This window comes from Lissotriton vulgaris, chromosome 1_1, assembly GCF_964263255.1.
Source record: "Lissotriton vulgaris chromosome 1_1, aLisVul1.2, whole genome shotgun sequence".
In the NCBI taxonomy this organism is placed as follows: Eukaryota; Metazoa; Chordata; class Amphibia; order Caudata; family Salamandridae; genus Lissotriton; species Lissotriton vulgaris.
Window position 1 is genome coordinate 138,376,949 of NC_141685.1, and position 19,962 is coordinate 138,396,910.

The 19,962-nt window shown below is 44.7% G+C and overlaps 1 protein-coding gene across 1 annotated transcript in view; it reads left to right on the forward strand.

The window, feature by feature from the left end:
• Positions 1-486: 486 nt before the first annotated feature.
• Positions 487-19,962, forward strand: part of LOC147737794 (uncharacterized) — a 61,831-nt gene continuing 42,355 nt past the window's right edge. Inside the window, exon 1 of the mRNA XM_086924976.1 lies at positions 487-2,002. Within this exon, the coding sequence (XP_086781102.1) occupies positions 551-2,002 (1,452 nt within the window). The 5' untranslated portion in view covers positions 487-550. The remainder of the gene's footprint in view (positions 2,003-19,962) is intronic.

The following is a 19,962-nucleotide window of genomic DNA, read 5'->3' on the forward strand; positions in this document are numbered from 1 at the left end:
ACCACCAACTCTGTCTCTTGGGTTGATCTATGTTGTTTCCAAGTGTGCCAGACCTCCAAAGTTAATGTTGTACCTTTTTGGGCCTCACTGGAATAGGAAGCTTAAAAAGGGCCAGTGTTACACTGACTATTGATAATTTGAGAACCTCCCTAACATGTTTTAATCCATGTTCATTACTTGTATAAAAAATGTACCTCACTTGTAAGTACTAATCCTCAAAGGCCCTATCAGTGCTTTTAAAACTCCTAAATTAAATGCGATAAATTGCAGTCAGAATGAGCTTAATTCTACTTGAGGGAATCCTTGTGGGCATAACTTGGAGAAAATGAATCCATGAGGGGTATCTTAATAAAAATAAGGGGCCCCTCAGTGAAAGTTTATAAGACAAGTTAGATAGGCTGGCTTCAAAGATAAGAACATTGATCTCCAAATAAAAGCTATAATTAGGTGAATGCAAATGTGAAGAAGAGCTTCAGCAGCGTAGTTTAGAAGTTAATGTTGAGTTTTAACATAAACAAGTACAGACCCTGGAATTAGATTCAGAGTTAAGATGGCATGTAGCCAGGAACAAACCCAACTTAGAGATACAAATAACTTGAATAAGAGCAATGAATGTGAGAACAACTTTAGTTATCAATCCCACCTCACTAAACACAAGAGAACTCATACTGTACAAAAACCGTATCAGTGTCCTGAATGCCAGAAAGACTTCATTCAGAAAAGTGATCTCATTCAACATGTGAGAATCCACACTGGGCACAAACCTTATCAGTGCACTAAGTGCCTGGAGTGCTTTAGTCAGAAAGACCATCTCATTCAACACAAGGGAACTCATACTGGGCTCAAACCGTATCAGTGCTCTGAATGCTGTAAAAGCTTCAGTCGGAAATTCAGCCTTATTTTACATGAAAGGACCCACACGGGGCAAAAACCTTTTCAGTGCTCGGAATGCAGGAAAAGCTTCAGTCATAAATATGGCCTCACTTGTCATGAAAGAACTCACACTGGACTAAAACCGTATCAGTGCTCTGAATGCCAAAAAAGGTTCAGTCAGAAATCTAGTCTCACTCAACATGAGAAAACTCACACTGGACTAAAACCATATAAGTGCTCAGAGTGCCAACAAAGCTTCAGTTGTAAGGCCAATCTCATTCAACACGAGAGAACTCATACTGGGCTCAAATCGTATCAGTGTTCTGAATGCTGGAAAAGCTTCAGCCAGAAATCTACTCTCTCACGACATGCAGTAACTCACACTGAGCAAAAACATTATCAATGCTCTCAATGCTGTAAAAGCTTCAGTCAGAAATTCAGCCTTACTTTACATGAAAGGACCCACACGGGGCAAAAACCTTTTCAGTGCTCGGAATGCAGGAAAAGCTTCAGTCATAAATCTGGTCTCACTTGTCATGAAAGAACTCACACTGGACTAAAACCGTATCAGTGCTCTGAATGCTGGAAAAGCTTCAGCCAGAAATCTACTCTCTCACGACATGCGGTAACTCACACTGGGCAAAAACATTATCAGTGCTCTGAATGCTGTAAAAGCTTCAGCCGGAAATTCAGCCTTACTATACATCAAAGGACCCACACGGGGCAAAAACCTTTTCAGTGCTCTGAATGCTTGAAAAGCTTCAGTGAGAAATCTGGTCTCGCTCGTCATGAGAGAACTCACACTGGACTAAAACCGTATCAGTGCTCTGAATGCTTGAAAAGCTTCAGTCACAAATCTGGTCACATTCAACATGAGAAAACTCACACTGGACTAAAACCATATAAGTGCTCAGAGTGCCAACAAAGCTTCAGTTGTAAGGCCAATCTCATTCAACACGAGAGAACTCATACTGGGCTTAAACCGTATCAGTGTTCTGAATGCTGGAAAAGCTTCAGCCAGAAATCTACTCTCTTACAACATGCGGTAACTCACACTGGGCAAAAATATTATCAGTGCTCTGAATGCTGTAAAAGCTTCAGCCGGAAATCTACTCTCTCACGACATGCGGTAACTCACACTGGGCAAAAACATTATCAGTGTTCTGAATGCTGGAAAAGCTTCAGCCGGAAATTCAGCCTTACTTTAAAGGACCCACATGGGGCAAAAACCTTTTTAGTGCTCTGAATGCAGGGAAAGCTTCAGTCATAAATCTGGTCTCACTTGTCATGAAAGAACTCACACTGGACTAAAACCGTATCAGTGCTCTGAATGCTTGAAAAGCTTCAGTCGGAAATCTGGTCTCATTCAACATAAGGAAACTCACACTGAGCTAAAACCGAATCAATGCTCTAAATGCCAGAAAAGGTTCACTTTGAAAAAAAATCTCACTAGACATGAAAGAACTCACTCTAGGCAAATACCTTATCAGTGCTCTGAATGATGGAAAAGCTTCAGTCAGAAATCTGGTCTCACTGAACATGAGAAAACTCACACTGGGCAAAACCTTGTCATTGGTCTAAATGCCAGAGAAGCATCTGCTGGAGACTCAGTTTGATTCAACATGAGAAAATCCACAGGAGAAAAAAATGTATCAGTGCTCTCAGTGTGACAAAAACTTCAGTTATAAAAGCAACCTCTCTACATGACAGAGACAAGGTGGGAGAGTAAAAGGTGCTCTGAGGAGAAGCTTTCAGCATTGCAAAACCTTCACATGAAGCAGCCACAAAGACATCAATCAATTTATCGTCCAACAAACTGTTTACTGAGAAAAGCGCACAATGAGGGATAGAAATTTGTGAATTAACCTCATTCCTTAGTGACTATTTGTGGCCTCATTCCATTCCGTGTATTTTGCTTCCTGAGTTTTAATAAGCCATGGCTCTGACCCACAAGGTCCATTCGATCCTGAACTTTGAGGCCACGCCTCCAAGGATCTGGAATCCAAGTAACCTCAAACTATTTCCAGCCTTAATGAGCCTCAGCAGGTGCCTGCGGCAGAAGTCCCTTTGTCGTAGGACTCTATGGGACCAACTTCTGTTCATGCCTGTGCAATTTGTGACTGATTATTGAAAAAAACTAAATGAGATGGAAGGACTGGTCATTATTCTCAGCAACATCCCACCACATCATTCTCCAGTCTCTGTGTCTCTGTGCCACTAAAGACAAGACCAACCATATGCTAACCATTCCTGTCACTACCCTAAAAAGTCCTAATGACTTCTGTTCCAATAGGACACAGCTTCGTATTACAAAGATCCACTTTAGTGACCTCTTTCCAGGTCCATTTATGTTACAAATGGAACCTACTTCCCATCTGCTGAGGACAGTTTCACGAGCTTTAAAATCACATCAGACATACCCAAGAGAGTCTCACAGATAATCTGAGTTGTACATTTTTAGTACTACTAAAGAACTACAAAATGCTTTTCACAAATTACGTGCGGTTGTTCTGCTTCTCCTATCTTTTTCTGTGTGTAGTTGTCTGCCCCGACTTCACAGTTTCCCCACACGTTAGTATAGTTTTTAGTAGTAAATGTGGAAGGGACAGAAGGAGTGGCTGTAAAATGGGGAATGCTTATAAATAAAGGGGAGGGGTGAAGGCAGAACTAAGGACGAGTTAGGGAGGGGTTTAGGGAAAAGACAGGCACTCACCCACTAAAGAGTAAGCCCATTTCTGTTTATAAACCACAACTCTAAAGTCACTAAGTCATAATGTACCTAAAACAATCGTAAATGTACTTGTGCTCAGAGGGGGATTAAGTCCAACATCACACATGGCCATCCACTGGAACTGAAGCAAATTCCCATAAATAATAATGGTGGTAGGGACATAAAATAAAACCCTATAGGAAATAATGCTAAATTAAATATTTAAAACCAGTTAAAAAAAATCTAAATAAATGTCATTTAATGGCAAAAAATATTTAAAAGAAAATATTTCATTATTTTTTAATGTTGTAATACATTTTTTAAATTTAAACACTAGTATAACATTCATTATTAGTAAAGTCAAATTACATGTGTTCAGCACATTTAATAATTATTAATACATAAACAAGATGTTACTTCAGGTGGGAAACCTTTAATTCAATCTTAAGAAAAAATATAATCTTTAATATGTTCAAATAGGGTGGAAATCTCCCTGTGTAAAAATATATGGAATATTTTGAATGTTTTTTAAACTTAAAAAAATAAATCTTTTTAAGTTAAATATGATTGTAAATTAATTTGATATACTTTAAATGTAGAACAAAATGCTTCAATACCTTTAACTTGTATTTTAATTAAATATGTAATTGATTTTAAAGATGTTAAAAATGTTTTTTTTAAAGATTTGTTGAAAAAATCCCACTGAAAGTAAAATCCCTGTATTTTCTTATTATGTACTCTAAATTACTAAATTGCCTCAGATGGGACAAAGCCTTTAAAAAAGTTTTGTATAGAATTAATTGAATTTTTTTTAAAAAGACAAAACACATTATTTTAATGTATCTTTATTTCTTATGAGGTTCTATTTCTAGGTCTCGGCTAGACACTACTTGCGCTGTCTCAAAGAGACATGTTTATCTCCTTTATAGGCTTCAGCCCACTCACAGACTTACCATTTGCTGGCTCCACCATCGATCTAATATTATTTATCCCCATTTGTCCATGGCATACATTCGTCATGTCTCTACCTACGAGAGCATAGACCAATTACTACTATCCATCCCCAGCTGCCATTTTAGCATTTGTTATCAGTGCTACTTTTTTCTTTAATTTAGAGCACTTGAGACGGGTGCTCATGGCTTATGGAGCACCGCTGAAAACAGGGATGAAATTCTTGTTCTGATCTCATAATATTTGCTGTCCATTCAAACACCAAAATCAAATGTCAGATGCTGTCTCATCTGCTGACTGCTATCATACACAATGGTTCAGCCCTGTGTTCCGCCCCATTCACGTTACCTGCACCCCCCCACCGCCACCACCATATAGCGCGTTTGTGCCTCACAATGTGCATGAAAACTGAAGCCCGAAATCAAAAGTCAGACGCGGTCACATCTGCTGACCGTTCTCCATACAACGGCTCCGCCCTATGTTCTGCATTTGTCTCTCTCATCCCTTACACAGTTCTACGCCCCCCCCCCCACTGCCACGCCATACAGTGCATTTGCGCCTCACAACGCACATGAAAACTGAAGACTGAGATCAATTGTCAGATGCTGTCTCATCTGCTGACTGCTTTACCCTAAACGAAGCGCAACACGAGGCCGCTTAAAAAACGAAGGAACACGTGGAGAGGTGTGGCTCACTGGTTAGAGGCGGCAGACCTGTTAGCAGAGAACGGCCCGGGACCAGGGTTCAATTCCCGACGCGGCTGGGTCGTGGACCAGGGGTCAACGGACTCGATAATTCTCGCCTCAGTGCCTACTCTAACCTGGGAACACACTCGGTAACTCTGGGCATTAAGCTTGCCTCATCTCTACAATGACCCCCCACAGACGCCAGGGATGCCTGGTTTCACCCTGGAGATACCCAGTAAGGGACCATCTCACAGGGAAAACCAGGACGGGTTCCCCAGCGGTCTACAGCGCCAGGACACTCAGTTAGAGTAACAGTGCGCTTTACAAATATCCCACATTTACAAAGTAACAAAACTTGCACAGGTCTCCCTAGTACAGCGAGAGAGCCCCTGCTACCGTATTTACTGCTTTCTCAGAAAATAGCCACATAATGCCTTCGGGGCCTTGCTGTTTGAACACTTTTTGGCCCATATCTCTGCTTGTGGTGGTCCCAGGATGACGGGACCACCACCAAAAAGTCAACACAATACAGCCTTTCTTTTAAAGGTACTGTCAGAGTCCTCACTCTTAGTGGGGACTGCAAAACGATCACCTCCCCTGGATTTTCGTGTCTTTTTGAGCTCTCCCACGGCTGTAGCTTTTACTCTACAGCCGGTAGTGTTTCAACCCCTAGGGGCCAGATGCATGGTAATTTAATGGCATTTAATCAGACCTGGAAGGCCTGGAAATCCACAAATGTGATGTTGATCCTATGCCCTCTAGGGACTGACTGTATGGTTGCAATTCAATGCTTTTTCAGTGTGATGGTCTTTACGGGTTGTTTTTACCATTGCAGCTTTGATATCAAACCCATGAAAGAATACACAAACACAAGCTTAATTACTGAAAAAATCTTACTGGGGTTACCATAATGATTGCAAATGTTTTATTGGTTATCACAGTAATGGTAATGATTTTTGCAAAAGGTATGTGTTTATCACAAAACAAATGATTGAACGAATATGAGATTTTTGGGTGACCCTCCAAGGGGTCCCCAATGATTACACAATGTCATCTATGTATGTTCCATCTGACAATGTACATATTTGTAAAATATTTTGTAGTTTTTAGAAGTGTGTTTCAAATAAATGTACTTCTGCTTTTTCTAAAGAGAAGGTACTGACTGGACAATCAGTTATTGGGTGTTGTCATTGCGTGCCAGTGATTGGTGATTAATAGCCCACATCACCTCCCTTGAGTAGGCCTTGGACTGCTCCTCCCAGCTAACCTGTGAGAGTCAAGCGCTACAATGGGGTGTTTGGTTCCCAGTGAAGACAATTGTGGACACATCTTTAGATATGCCTGACTGCTCTGTGCAAAGCTATCAGAGGTTGAGCACAGGTTATCTTTTAGTGTGTATCTAGCTTGCCCTGTAGAGAGCGGTGGTTCCTGCCTGGCCTGGGTGCATACCTTAGCCAACCAGGAATCCCATTGCTACCATTCTATCAATCATTGTAAATCAGCTATTTAGGGTCAACTAGCCTCCTACAGAACATTTCATATAACATGAATATCAGCATTTCAGAGCAGCTTGAACGAAGGAAGCCACACCAACAGATCTTTGAGCAAAGCAACATCATAGGAAGTGAACATTACATGGTCTTTGAGTCAGTGACCTCACATAACCTTTGACCAAGTGACATCGCAGAAAGTGACAACACATGGTGTTTCTTATACATTTCAGTCCCTTACTGCATGTGGTTTGTAATTGGTGATATATTTATTGCACCAAATAAAATACAACTCTACTGAGTCAGAATGTTTCAAGTGTGATAAATACCACCCAGAGTAAAGATGTTTTCATACCATGTTTGCAACACACATCTTCAAAACAGGACTCAGTGAAAAATCCCTAGCTAAAAGACATTCACAGTGACAACGTTTATAGCTCTCAAATTGCTGAAACCTATTTGATTTGTCAATGCTTGTTAAGTCTCTGTCTCCCTTATTTTCTAAGGCAGGGTGTTGCATTACCAGTGGTTGGCCATGCGTGGTGCTGCACTCTCTATTGCTCCACTTTTGCTTTAGTAAGTTACATTTGTACATTTTACTCCACCTCTGTTTAAGCGTGTGCAGATGTGCAAGTCCACATTTTTGAATAACTTTATGCTCGTAATGGTGAATAGCTAAAACTAGCAACGTTACTCTACGAGCATCCTTGCATGTATAGATTACTCACAGGTGTAAGGTACCTTTGTGAATAGCCTTCAAGGTGTCCAACTCAACCTGGGTGTTTCATTTTTGTGGTAACTCTAAAGTGGACGCAGCACTTGGGCTATTTTTAGAGCGAATGAGATTATCCTGCGCGAACACCAAAGCACTCGTCCGATGTGTTTGTTTGGCTGGTTCTTTGAGTTGGTTTGGATCATCAACCTTGGACCATATCCATAACCTGGAAGCTCTGAAGACTTCACACCTGTTATAACTGCCTGAAGTTTCAGACATTTTGATGGCCGTAGATTTTGGTTTGACTTGATAACCCAACTCTACTCTGAGAATTTTGTACTCCAAGCCACTTCTGTGCACCTCCTCACCTTCTGTGATTAGTTCATTCCAAACCCTTGCATCAAATTCCAGTGTTAATCATTACCGGAGACTAGACTTACCTTTCTCCCTTGAGCATGGCTTGCGAGGACAAATACTATTTCATATGTGGCTTCAACACTGCATCGGTGGATCAGCATTTTAATTTACATTTTTTTTTGCATTTGTTTTTGGTTTAGAATACATGACTAACTGTATCCTTTATTTCCTTTGGGGCAGTTGTTTTTGCTAAATAATAATCCCTAAATCACAATTATTCTTTTGATTTTGCTTCAGAATAATTATTAAATATTCTTCTTTATCTAAACTTGGTTAGAATCTTGAAGTTCTTGTCCCTTTTTTCTTTGAAATTTGTGACTTCGAACTGTTTTGCTTTACCATCAAACGAGGCCGTACTGCACAAGTCATATTACCAAAAGCGAGCTAAGGACACTTTAGTAGAAGACACATTTACCTTTGCTGAAAGAAGTATGGGAAGAATAAGGCAGGCTGACTCCGGGAAGCCGACCACTGAGCTGAAAAGCTTACTGTCTTAGGTGGAATCAGCACATGCTGTGGATGCAAAAAGTAAAGATTATGAGGGGAGCTATTGGTAGCTGGGTCCCCAGAATTTGAGACTGCCACCCTCTCTCAAACAGTTGAAGTATTTAAAGATGCATGCGTCAGACATTCAGGTCTCAACAACTAAGACTGCCCGCTCCTGTCATACAACACTTGCACTGGTACCTGAGTCACTTTACCCTGTGCTGTGTAGGCATTTAACATAAACAATTTGTGCTTTGTAAACAGACAGCACCCCTCTTTGTATGTAAATGAGCTTCTATGAGCAGACACCCCAAGCTCCCATCTGTTCTAGTGCGGATGATAATGTGAGCACTGTAAGGTAATCACAAACAAGGGATGTATTGAGAAATAATTGAGAAATATTGGGAAGTAATCGGCTTCCAAGTCACGCAGCTGCCCTTGACCCTCTGGTAGGTTGCTCCCCTCCCGCTGGAGCTCCGCCGCCATCTGCCTCTGTGAACGCCTCCTGACCTGCCTGTGCGCTGCTCCTGTGCCTGCCTGTACTTCTGAGCACTTTGTGTGCTCCTGACCTCACGGTTCCTGGCCCCCGGTGATTTCGCCGCCCTGATTGCTTCGCCGCCTTCCTGCTGATTGTCCCAACCCCTTCCTTCGGTACCCCGCCCCCCTCCCATGCTCCCTGCGCTTGCTGCCAGGTTTTTCCCAACGCTGCCTTCCCTGCGTCCCCGCCCCCCTGCTGCCGATTCGCCACTCCCACCAGCCCCACCCTCCTCCCAGCTGAGCCTTCCTCCCACTCCTCAATTTATGGTGGCCGCTGCAAGGCCGCGCAGTGGATGCACGCAACGGGTGCACCGCTGGTCAGCCCGTCTGCGCCTGTCCGTGCCTGGACCGCGCCCAGCGCCACGACCCCTGGACCAAGCACCACCCACGAAGCCACATCTGGTACGATGCCAACACCCTCATCGCACTCAACCTCGGACAACCATCCAAATGCAACAAGGCCACGCCCAAGCGCACCCACGGCCCCTTCACCTGCCGGAATTGCAGCTTCTCCTGCACCAAAGACACCGAGCCACCAACCACGACTGAACCAAATCAGCTCAGATGCATCCTGCTCAACACCCGCTCTGCAAGCAAACACGCCGTCGAGCTCTGGGACCTGTTCGACTCCACATCACCAGACATCGCCTTCCTGACAGAGACCTGGCTGAATGAAACCGCCACCCCAGACATCACCATAGACATCCCCGATGGATACAAGATCACCCGCAGGGACCGCACTAAAGGAGTCGGCGGAGGAATTGCCATCATCTACAGGAGCACCATCAGAGTCTCCACAAGCACCACCGACACCCTCAACTCCGCTGAACACATGCACCTCCATATTCACACGGACCCCACGACCACCCTAAGAGGCACCCTCGTCTATAGACCACCCGGACCCCGCCCCCAATTCTGCAACTCCATCGCAGACTTCACCAGCACGCAAGCACTGACCTCCACCAACTACATCCTCCTTGGCGACCTGAACTACCAATTGGAAAACAACAATGACAGAAACTTATCCACCCCGATCGACAACCTCTCCACCCTCAGACTGACACAGATCGTCACGACACCCACCCACATCGCCGGCCACACGCTCGAAGCCATCTTCACCTCCAGTCCCTATGTCGCTTTCAGCCACGCCTCCGAGCTCACCTGGACCGACCGCCACTGCGTCCACTTCAGCTTCCAGAAAGCCATCTCACACCACCGCACCCCACAGATCCCTAGACGCCGTTGGAGCAAAGTCACCAAGGAACTACTACAAGCTCACCTCGCACTCAACCCCCCCAAACAACCCCACCGACCCTGAGGAGGGGGCCCGTGTCCTCAGACACTGGATGGAAGACTGCACCAACACCTTAGCCCCTATGAAACAGCACACCAACAGGGACCCCAGCCAAAAAGCAAGCTGGTTCCCCCCAAAACTCCTAGCCTCTAAGCGCGCCTGTCAGAAACGGGAAAACAACTGCGAGACGAGAAAACGCCTGATAGCCACACAGCCCTCAAGGATGCCATCGGCAACCACTACCACCTCATCAGGACCACCAAGAAGACCTCCATCAAAGACCGCCTCGACAACAACACACACAACAGCAAGGAGCTCTTCAACATCGTGAAGAAACTCTCAAACCCTGGCTCCTGCACCAACGACATCCCGCCATCTCAATCCCTCTGCGATGCCCTCGCTGCCTTCTTCCACCGCAAGATCACCGACATCCACGACAGCCTCAATCCCCGGACGCGCCCCACCAACCCCACCGCACTGTTACCACCAGCACCCACCGACCACCTCACCGCATGGACCAGCGTGACCACCGAAGACACCATCACAACCCTGAGCACAACTCTGAGCACCATCCACTCCGGCGCCTCATACGACCCTCATCCCCACCACATCATCAACAAGGCAACAGCTCCATTGCACCCCACCTGTGTAACATCATCAACGTCTCATTCAAGACCGCGACCTTCCCTGAGTGCTGGAAGCACGCCGAAATTAACGCCCTGCTGAAGAAACCCATGGCGGACCCGAGCGACCTCAAGAACTTCCAGCCCATCTCCCTGCTCCCGTTCCCGGCAAAGGTCATCGAAAAAATCGTCAACACCCAGCTCACCCGGTACTTGGAAGATAACAACATCCTCGACCCCTCCCAGTCAGGTTTCCGCAAGAACCACAGCACCAAGACCGCCCTCATCGCCGACACAGACGACATCAGGATCCTACTCGACAACGGCAAGACAGCAGCCCTCATCCTCAAGGACCTCTCCGCCGCATTCGACACCGTCTGCCATCACACACTACTCACACGCATCTACCGCACAAGGTTCAGCGACAAGACCCTGGAATGGATCACCTCCTTCCTCTCCGACAGAACCCAAAGAGTTCACCTCCCCCCATTCCACTCAGAAGTCACCAAGACCATCTGCGGCGTCCCGCAAGGCTCATCCCTCAGCCCGACGCTCTGCAACATCTACAAGGCTCCACTCGCACGCATCGCCAGACTCCACGACCTCAACATAATCTCATATGCCGACGACCCACAGCTGATCCTCTCCCACACCAAGGACCCCCTCACCGCCAAAGCCAACCTGCACCGTGGTATGAAGGCTGTCGCCAACTGGATGGAAGACAGCTCAAACTGAACACGGACAAGACAGAGATCCTCCTCCTCGGACCCAACCCCTCTGCCTGGGACGACTCCTGGTGGCCCACCTCCCTGGGCACTGACCCGACTCCTACCAACTACGCACGCAACCTGGGAGTCATCCTCGACTCGAAACTCACCATGGCCAACCAAATCAACATAGTCTCTTCAACCTGCTTCTACACCCTCCGCATGCTCCACAAGATCTACAGATGGATCCCTACAGACACACGTAAAACTGTCACCCACGCCCTCATCAGCAGCAGATTCGACTACGGCAACGCCCTCTACGCCGAAGCCCCGGCCAAGCTCATCAGCAGACTACAAAGAATCCAGAATGACTCTGCACGCCTGGTCCTCAACTTCCCATGCCGAGACCACATCACTCCCCACCTGAGAGACCTGCACTGGCTCCCCGTTGACAGAAGAATCACCTTCAAACTCCTGACCCACGCACACAAAGCACTCCACAACACCGGCCCAGAATACCTCAACAGCCGACTGTCATTCTACGTACCCAACAGAGAACTCCGCTACGCCGACCTCTCACTGGCCACCGTCCCACACATCCACAGAAACCCCACCGGGGGCAGGTTCTTCTCACACCACGCTGCAATGACATGGAACGCCCTCCCTCTACCCCTACGTCAGACAGAAGACCCACAGACCTTCAGTAGACTACTCAAGACCTGGCTCTTTGACCGCTAGCTGCAGCCACCCTCCCCCCCAGCGCCTTGAGACCATCGCGGGTGTGTGGTGCGCTTTATAAATTCTCTGATTGATTGATATGTGGTTCTTTATGAGTTTTGATTTATGCTAATTTGCAGCAATTCTCCAGGTTACTTTTTTCTCAGTTCATCACTTCATATCCCTCTTTGCTCCATCAGTTAATCATGAGGTTGGATGTAGGATCTGTTGTTAGTGTTCCTCAACCTTGTCACAATCCCTTTGCCCTCGATTTGACGGCATGTGTTTTGTCTTCATGTTGGTCCAGGATGAGCCTTCTCAAGGCAGAAGGCGCTGTAATAGGGATAATATTTCAGAAATATATGAAATCATCAGAGCTGCAAATTGTGACAGAAAAGAGCTGAAAATGTGCCTCTTTAAAGATTATCACATTATGATGCATCAGCACTCCTCTCACTCTTAGAAACCATTTACCCTCCAATCACATGTTGACTGTCTGTGTCTTGGACCATGTGCAGAGCTTGGATGCCTTCCAGTGATAGTCAGGTTATATTAATAGGATATATATATATATAAGGTAAAATGTGTCCACACTTCATTAGCACTCATCCCTCTTACAATGTGATGTGGGGAGCTATGTTCTGAATACTGGTTTCCATTTGTGATTGAATGTTTTGACCTGATATGTCAGACACATGATCTCTTAAAAGGTGTTCCTGTTACTCGGTGTGGAGCTTGTAACCAGCTGGAGCTGTGGCTGGAAGGGTCTATGTTATGTACGGATCAGTATATAGAGCGTTCATAGAGGACAGATATCACACCAGACTCCACATGACCTGGTTCGGATGTCAGCAGGATTATGGTTGGCAACAGGGAGCCGAGAACATTCTCTAAAACATAATGTATCATGGCGGTTGGACTGAATATCCATCACGCTGCAGATTGCCAGACCCTGGCTTTCTTTCATCACCTAGCTCCTCTCCCTGTTTAAAGCTCCTGTGCGTCGTCTGTGACCAGGCACCACCAAGCTCACATCTCCCACATATGTAAAGGAGCACTAGGCTCCCATCCTCCTCCCTGTGTAAACATGCTAGTGTGCCATCTCCAACCAGGAGCCACCATTCGTGTATGTAAATGAGTCTGTGTGCCATCTGTAGCCCGGCTCGCTTGTGCATATGTACACATGCAGGAGGCTAATGTGACTCCTCGCCATGTAAACAAGATTGTGTGCCGTCTGCAACCAGAATCATTGTACTTTTAGTAACCAAGATGAGGTGTGGTGCCCTTTAGAATCGAGAACAAACTCTCCTATTTCTCATCTCTGTGTAAAGAACATGGTGGCACTCTGTGACCAGGAATAACCAGGCTTCTATCCTCATTATGTAAATCGCCCTGTTACCACAGAGGCTAATTCTGTGATACATAAATGCTATGGGGTTAGTGCACCGCAAGTGTTGATGGTCTCGGCTAGTACCCAGTGATGAACATCTAAAGCAGACAGGCTACACAAGTGGTAAATTACCCTCTGTCATACATTATACAGATATTGCAAGTTACTAAGTGGTTCTGTGACCATGTAGAATAATGAGGCTGACGACAAAGCTCCTTGTTAGGGTCATGGAACTCAGAGATGGTTTAAAATATCCTTTTAAATAAGCCTGGGCAGTGACCTCCGCTCAGTTTGCAGAGTTTTCTGCACTCCACGGAGCATGCTGAATTTCAAGGAGCAGAGTTTTTTCCTCGCTTGTGCTCGTCAACGTCAAGTTGGTGAGTTGAGTGAGGAAAATCCACCTTCCAGCGAGATTTTTTCCTTGCTCGCCAAGGTCTAGTTGGTGAGCGCGAGTGAGGAAAATCAACCTCTAATCAATCTCTAAAATGTCTACTGCTCAACTGTCGATCTGCAGTGAAACATGCTTCTGACATAGCCGACATCATCATCAATCGAAATAGACATAACAATCCTGACTGAAACCTGGTTATCTGAATCCTCATCCCCAGTCCTGGACCTTCTTGTACCACCGTACTATAACATATTAAGACTGGACAGACAGATAAAGACAGGGGGAGGTATTGCCCGTATCCATAGATCGATTTTAGAAGTTGGCCAATTTCAATCCAACCCCCTCGAATCATGCGAATACCTAGGGCTCAACATAAGATCGGCAAACAAGCAGATCTGCAACTTACATGCCCTATATCACCCACCAGGAAACAATATGAACTTCATTGACCAACTGATGGAGATCATCACTGCTAACGCCAACTCCGACATTAATAATATATTTTTAGGTGATTTCAATCTACGTTGGAACGACAACAACGACAAACAGGTCAACGCCTTTAAAGAATTTTTAAATGATCTAAAACTATCCCAAGCATGTCTTCAACCAACACACTCAAAAGGAGCTACACTGGACTGGATTATCTCGAAGAACAAGGACATCTCAATCCTCTCCATTGAACAGTGTGACTGGTCAGATCACCACGCCATAACCTTCCTAATATCATCACGGTAGAAAGTAAAAATGATTCAAACTAACAAAATGAAAAGATGGATCCGAGATACCAAGGACTCAAATATGGATTTGCCATCTGAAAATTGCAAGAGAGACTTAAACCCACCTGACAACTTGAAAAATGTGAATGATCTAACGAACCATTACAATACCACAGTAACGGAAATAGTCAATGCCACCATACCACTCAAATTAAAAAGAGTTACGGAAAAGACAAAAAATCCATGGTTTATTGGAATATTGAATGAAGAAAGACGTAATTTGAGACGAGCAGAAAGAAAATGAACACCCATCCTCCCCTACATTGAAATCACTCAGAAAAATCAGAAATGAATATAACAAGAAGATCATCAACACAAAAAAGGAATTTATCAGAACAGAATTATATAACGCCAAAAACAGACCACATAAATTATTCAAAATAATAAAACAACAATCTAACAAGTTGGCAAAATCTGTCCAAGAGGTCACTAAAACACAAGTAAGTTGCAATTAATTTTCTACCTTCTTCATTAACAAAGCCAATAAGTTGGAAGAAGAAATTAGGACCGCCGCAGATAACATCAAAGACAACACGCCTCCATCACTATATGATCCGAATTATGCGAACAAGACGGCTATAAACAAAGCACACTGGAACACTTTCAAATTATTAGACCAGAATGAAATTGCTAAAACGCTTGCGACCACGAAACCCAACAACCATTATAACGACCCACTACCATCGAAATGCCTGAAAGAAATCAGCCATACTATGATTCCAATATGGACAGATATCATAAACACCTCACTCACACAGGGGTTCCTCCCAGAAACCTGAAGACTGGACAAGTAGTCCTGATCATCAAAAAACCCACAGTGGACCCAACAGATCCAAATAATTATCGCCCAGTGACCAACATCCCTATTCTTGCCAAACTGATAGAGAAATGTGTACAGAATCAATTGAGTAAACATATGGACAACTTCTCATTGCTAGATGACTGCCAATCGGGATTCAGAGCAAATCATAGCACGGAAACAGCAATCCTACACATTGTCGATGATGCACTTCAAGCTCTAGATCGCAATCAATCTTGCCTACTTATCCTCCTAGACTTGTCAGCAGCATTTGACACAGTTAACCACGAAAAATTACTGAACAGACTTCACGACAGGATGGGAATGTCTGGCACGGTACTGAAATGGTTGGAATAATTTTTAAAGAACAGAACTCAGAGATTCCTAGTAAACCAATCACTATCGCCATCATGCCCAAACACACTCGGAGTACCGCAAGGATCCACCTTACCTCCTTCACTGTTTAACTTATACATCGAACCTCTTACAGAAATTCTGCGGAAATCAAAAATATCCTACCACATGTATGCAGACGACACGCAACTTTACATCAAGATTGCTAGCCTGGAAGACATAACCACAATGAATGATGCCCTCAAAATATCGCTAAAATGGCTAACTAACAATCATCTCAAGCTTAACGCTAAAAAAACAGAATTCTTACTCATTACACCACAAAAAAATCAATCCATAGTGAAAGAATGGTCCAAAATGATCACAGCATTAATCTGCATCCCTACTCTAGTTGACTCGGCGAAATCCCTCGGGATCACACTGGATAAGATCCTTGATATGAAAACCCACATTAAATCTATGGCAAAAAACGCCCCTTTCCACTTGAACTATCTGAGAAAGATGAAATCTTTTTTAACGGAGACAGACTTGAAACTAGCTGTGCAATCACTGGTTGTCTCTAGGATTGAATATGGTTGTACTACACTTGCTGGTCTACCAAAAATTTCCACAGCACCCCTAAAAGCCTGCCTCAATGCAGCGGCAAGGCTTATTACAGGTCGAGGAAATTTGACCATATCTCGCCACACTTGAAAGCCTTAAACTGGTTACCGTACGAAGCCAGAGTACAGCTGAAAATGGCATGTATCACCCATAAAGCGATTCATCACAACACACCTGAATATCTCGCCCACAAAATAGAAATTTCAGGAAGAAACAGACTTGTCAGGAGTGCCAATGATCTGCTTTTGAAACCACCTATCTTTAAGAAGAAAAAACATATGAGAGGACATTCTCAGGCGTAGCTCCCAGGATTTGGAACTCCCTTCCCGCAAACATCGGAATAATTACAAACACTGCAACATTCAAGAAAGAAATTAAGATCTTTCTTATGAGTAAGTTCCTCCCATAAACAAGACAAGCGCCTCCGAAGTCTTATCATTGATTTGATGACCAGATACCCAATATGGGAATAGAAATGATAGAGCCTTAAAGAAATACTACCTCAGAACATTGTTAACTCATGTCTTAATCACTACCGATCCGTTATTGTTCCCCTATATTAGCCTTTTAGTTGCTAGGTCTAAAACGACAATATTTAAGTCTGTACGATCTTACTGCTCTATGTACATTGTGTTTTTAACCCATACCATATGATGTTAAGCGCTCTGATACCCATGGGTCATGTCCGCACTATAGAAAACTGTTAATAAATAAATAAATAACCTACTCTCAAGATTTCTGAACACGGGTGGTCGGATTTGTCAGTGCAAGTGGTAACGGCAGGGCGCGACCACTCACATCATTGACAACATCAGAAATCCCCAAAAAATGGAAGCAGGCATGGGTGAATCCCATAATCAAAAAACCAAATTTAGATCCGACAAAACCTGAAAACTATAGGCCCATATCTCTGCTACCATGGCCTGCCAAGATCACTGAGTCCTACGTAAACACCATCCTTACGGCACACCTCTATGCCAATAACATCTTGGACGCCTCCCAGCATGGTTTCCGTGCAGATCACAGCACGGAGACGGCACTTCTTAGTGTTACAGAACATCTCAGATCCATCAGAGATTCCGGTCAAACGGCAGCGCTGATCCTGCTCGACCTCAGCGCTGCCTTTGATACGGTCTCCCACAAGGTGCTTCTGTACAGACTGGAGGCAGCAGGGGTGAAGAGCGCAGCTTTGGCCTGGTTTAAAGCATTTCTGTCAGACAGATCTTTTCAGGTAGCTACCACCCCCATTTGTCTCTAAAAAGTGTAACATAATGCAGGGAGTACCTCAGGGCTCAGCGCTCAGCCCGACACTCTTTAATCTATATGTTCAACCACTAGCTGAGGTCGCCAAGAGGTGGGACCTTTCCATCGTGTCATACGCTGACGATACTCAGCTGGTGGTAACATTGAGTGATGACAACGGAGCAGGAGCACTGAATTTCAAGCATGGCCTCACTGCAGTAACTGAGTGGCTGACGGCCAATTATTTACAACTTAACGCTGACAAAACGGAGGTGTTAATAGTAGGAAAAAATGCCGAAGCTTGGGGAAAGGACTGGTGGCCCGATACTCTTGGCCCCCCCCCCTGACCCCAAAGCAGAGGTAAAAAACTTGGGGGTGTGGTTCGACTCAACCTTGAGTTTTGTTGGCCACACAAAAAAAGTAGCTGCCACAAGCTTTGGTATCCTACGCAACCTACGACCTATATTAAAATTTTTCGACCCCTCTACACGTCAGGTAATTATCCAAGCCACAATCTTTTCCCGCTTAGACTATGCTAACTCCTTACTCCTGGGAGCCAATCAAGCGGGAAAAAAACGTCTGCAGCGTGTCCAAAAGGCGGCAGCACGGGACCTAACAGGGCTTCCCCGGTTGAGGCTGTAACCAAGACCTTGGTAAAACTGCACTGGTTACCGGTGGAAAAGAGAATTAATTTCAAGGCCCTGTGCTTGGCCTTTAAGATTCTAAAAAAATCCTCACCTCCCATGCTATGTCATCTCATAACGCAGTACACTCCGAATAGAGCTCTCAGATCAGAAGGACAAAATCTGGTCATGATTCCCCGTGTCAGACTCGCCCGCACTGGAGGACGTTCCTTTCAATACATGGCTGCCAAACTATGGAACGCACTACCACTGTGGATCCGAAGTATAAATGACCTTCTTGCCTTCAGAAAGGCATTAAAGACCCACCTGTTTTGCTAAGTTGACCTGATAGCCTGTCTGTATGTTGTGCTCTCTCGTGTCTAGTCCAGTGCCGGGGCGCCCTTCGCTGGGGCAGCCGCCGCGCTATATAAGCAGATGTAACATAACATAACATAACACATTGAGAAACCTTCCGTTCACCTTGAGAAAGCTGCAGCTGGAGTAGAAAATCTACGTGCGCCCTCTTACCCTGCGCATGGTGCTGCTCGCAATGATTTTACAGTACTGGTCAAACACCCGGCACTCAAAATCACCACGAACGACATGACCCTAACTTTGAGTAGCGCAGCAGAGTTTTTTTGTCACTTCGCTGAGTTCCCATGAACTCTGCCCAGGCTTACTTTTAATGCCCATCAGGCGGGATTTTCTAACTCATAACTCATTTGCTAGACAGATCAATGCACCTTTTATTGTGGGTAGGAAAGCACAGTCAAGTGATGGTTGGAAAGTTCAAACTTTCAAGGATGAAAGTGTCACAATCTTGCCCGCACCTTATGACCCCCAAGGGTTGGATTTCAAACCCCCTGGTGCAAGGACTCATTTCAGTGCACCAATGTGATTAGGAAACCACTTTGAACTGCGACCCATACACCACCCACTGAGCAGTACTGTGCAGGAAGTGTTTTTAGGTTATCAGTCTCAATGGGTGAAGTCAACGACAAAGAGGGACTCCGAAACCTCTTTCATAAGTGTATAATACGCTCAAAATTGCAATAAGCTGAGACGAGCTGCGCAATGCTGTTTTTGTTTGGAAATCACGATTAGAAGTATGCATTGTCACATTTATCCATCAAAATGTATCATCCTGGCCAATGCCCGGTATATATCGCGTAAACTCAATAAAATATATTGTTAAAAACAAAATTGCAATAAGAAACATGGGATATGATTAAAAATGTTTACTTCTAAAACCCAAGCTTAGTGTATTTAATATGAACGGTAACTAAATAGAATGCAAAAATAAGTCCAGTAGTGCATGACATGGTCAGTGAAGACAAAAGGAACATTTCTAACATGATTTGCAAGTTCTATCATCCCGCGACCCTAACTCTGTTTCCAAGCTCTATGCTAAAACTTAGCTCAAGCAGTAACTAGAAAGCTGTAAATAGAGTTTCTTAAGATCGATCGCACAGCATCCCTTCCCCCGGTGTTTAGCTATTCTCTATCACAGCTTTGCCCTGGCATGCTAACAGTTTCTTGCGATGGATCGCACAGCGTACCTTCTCTCAGAGTTTAGCT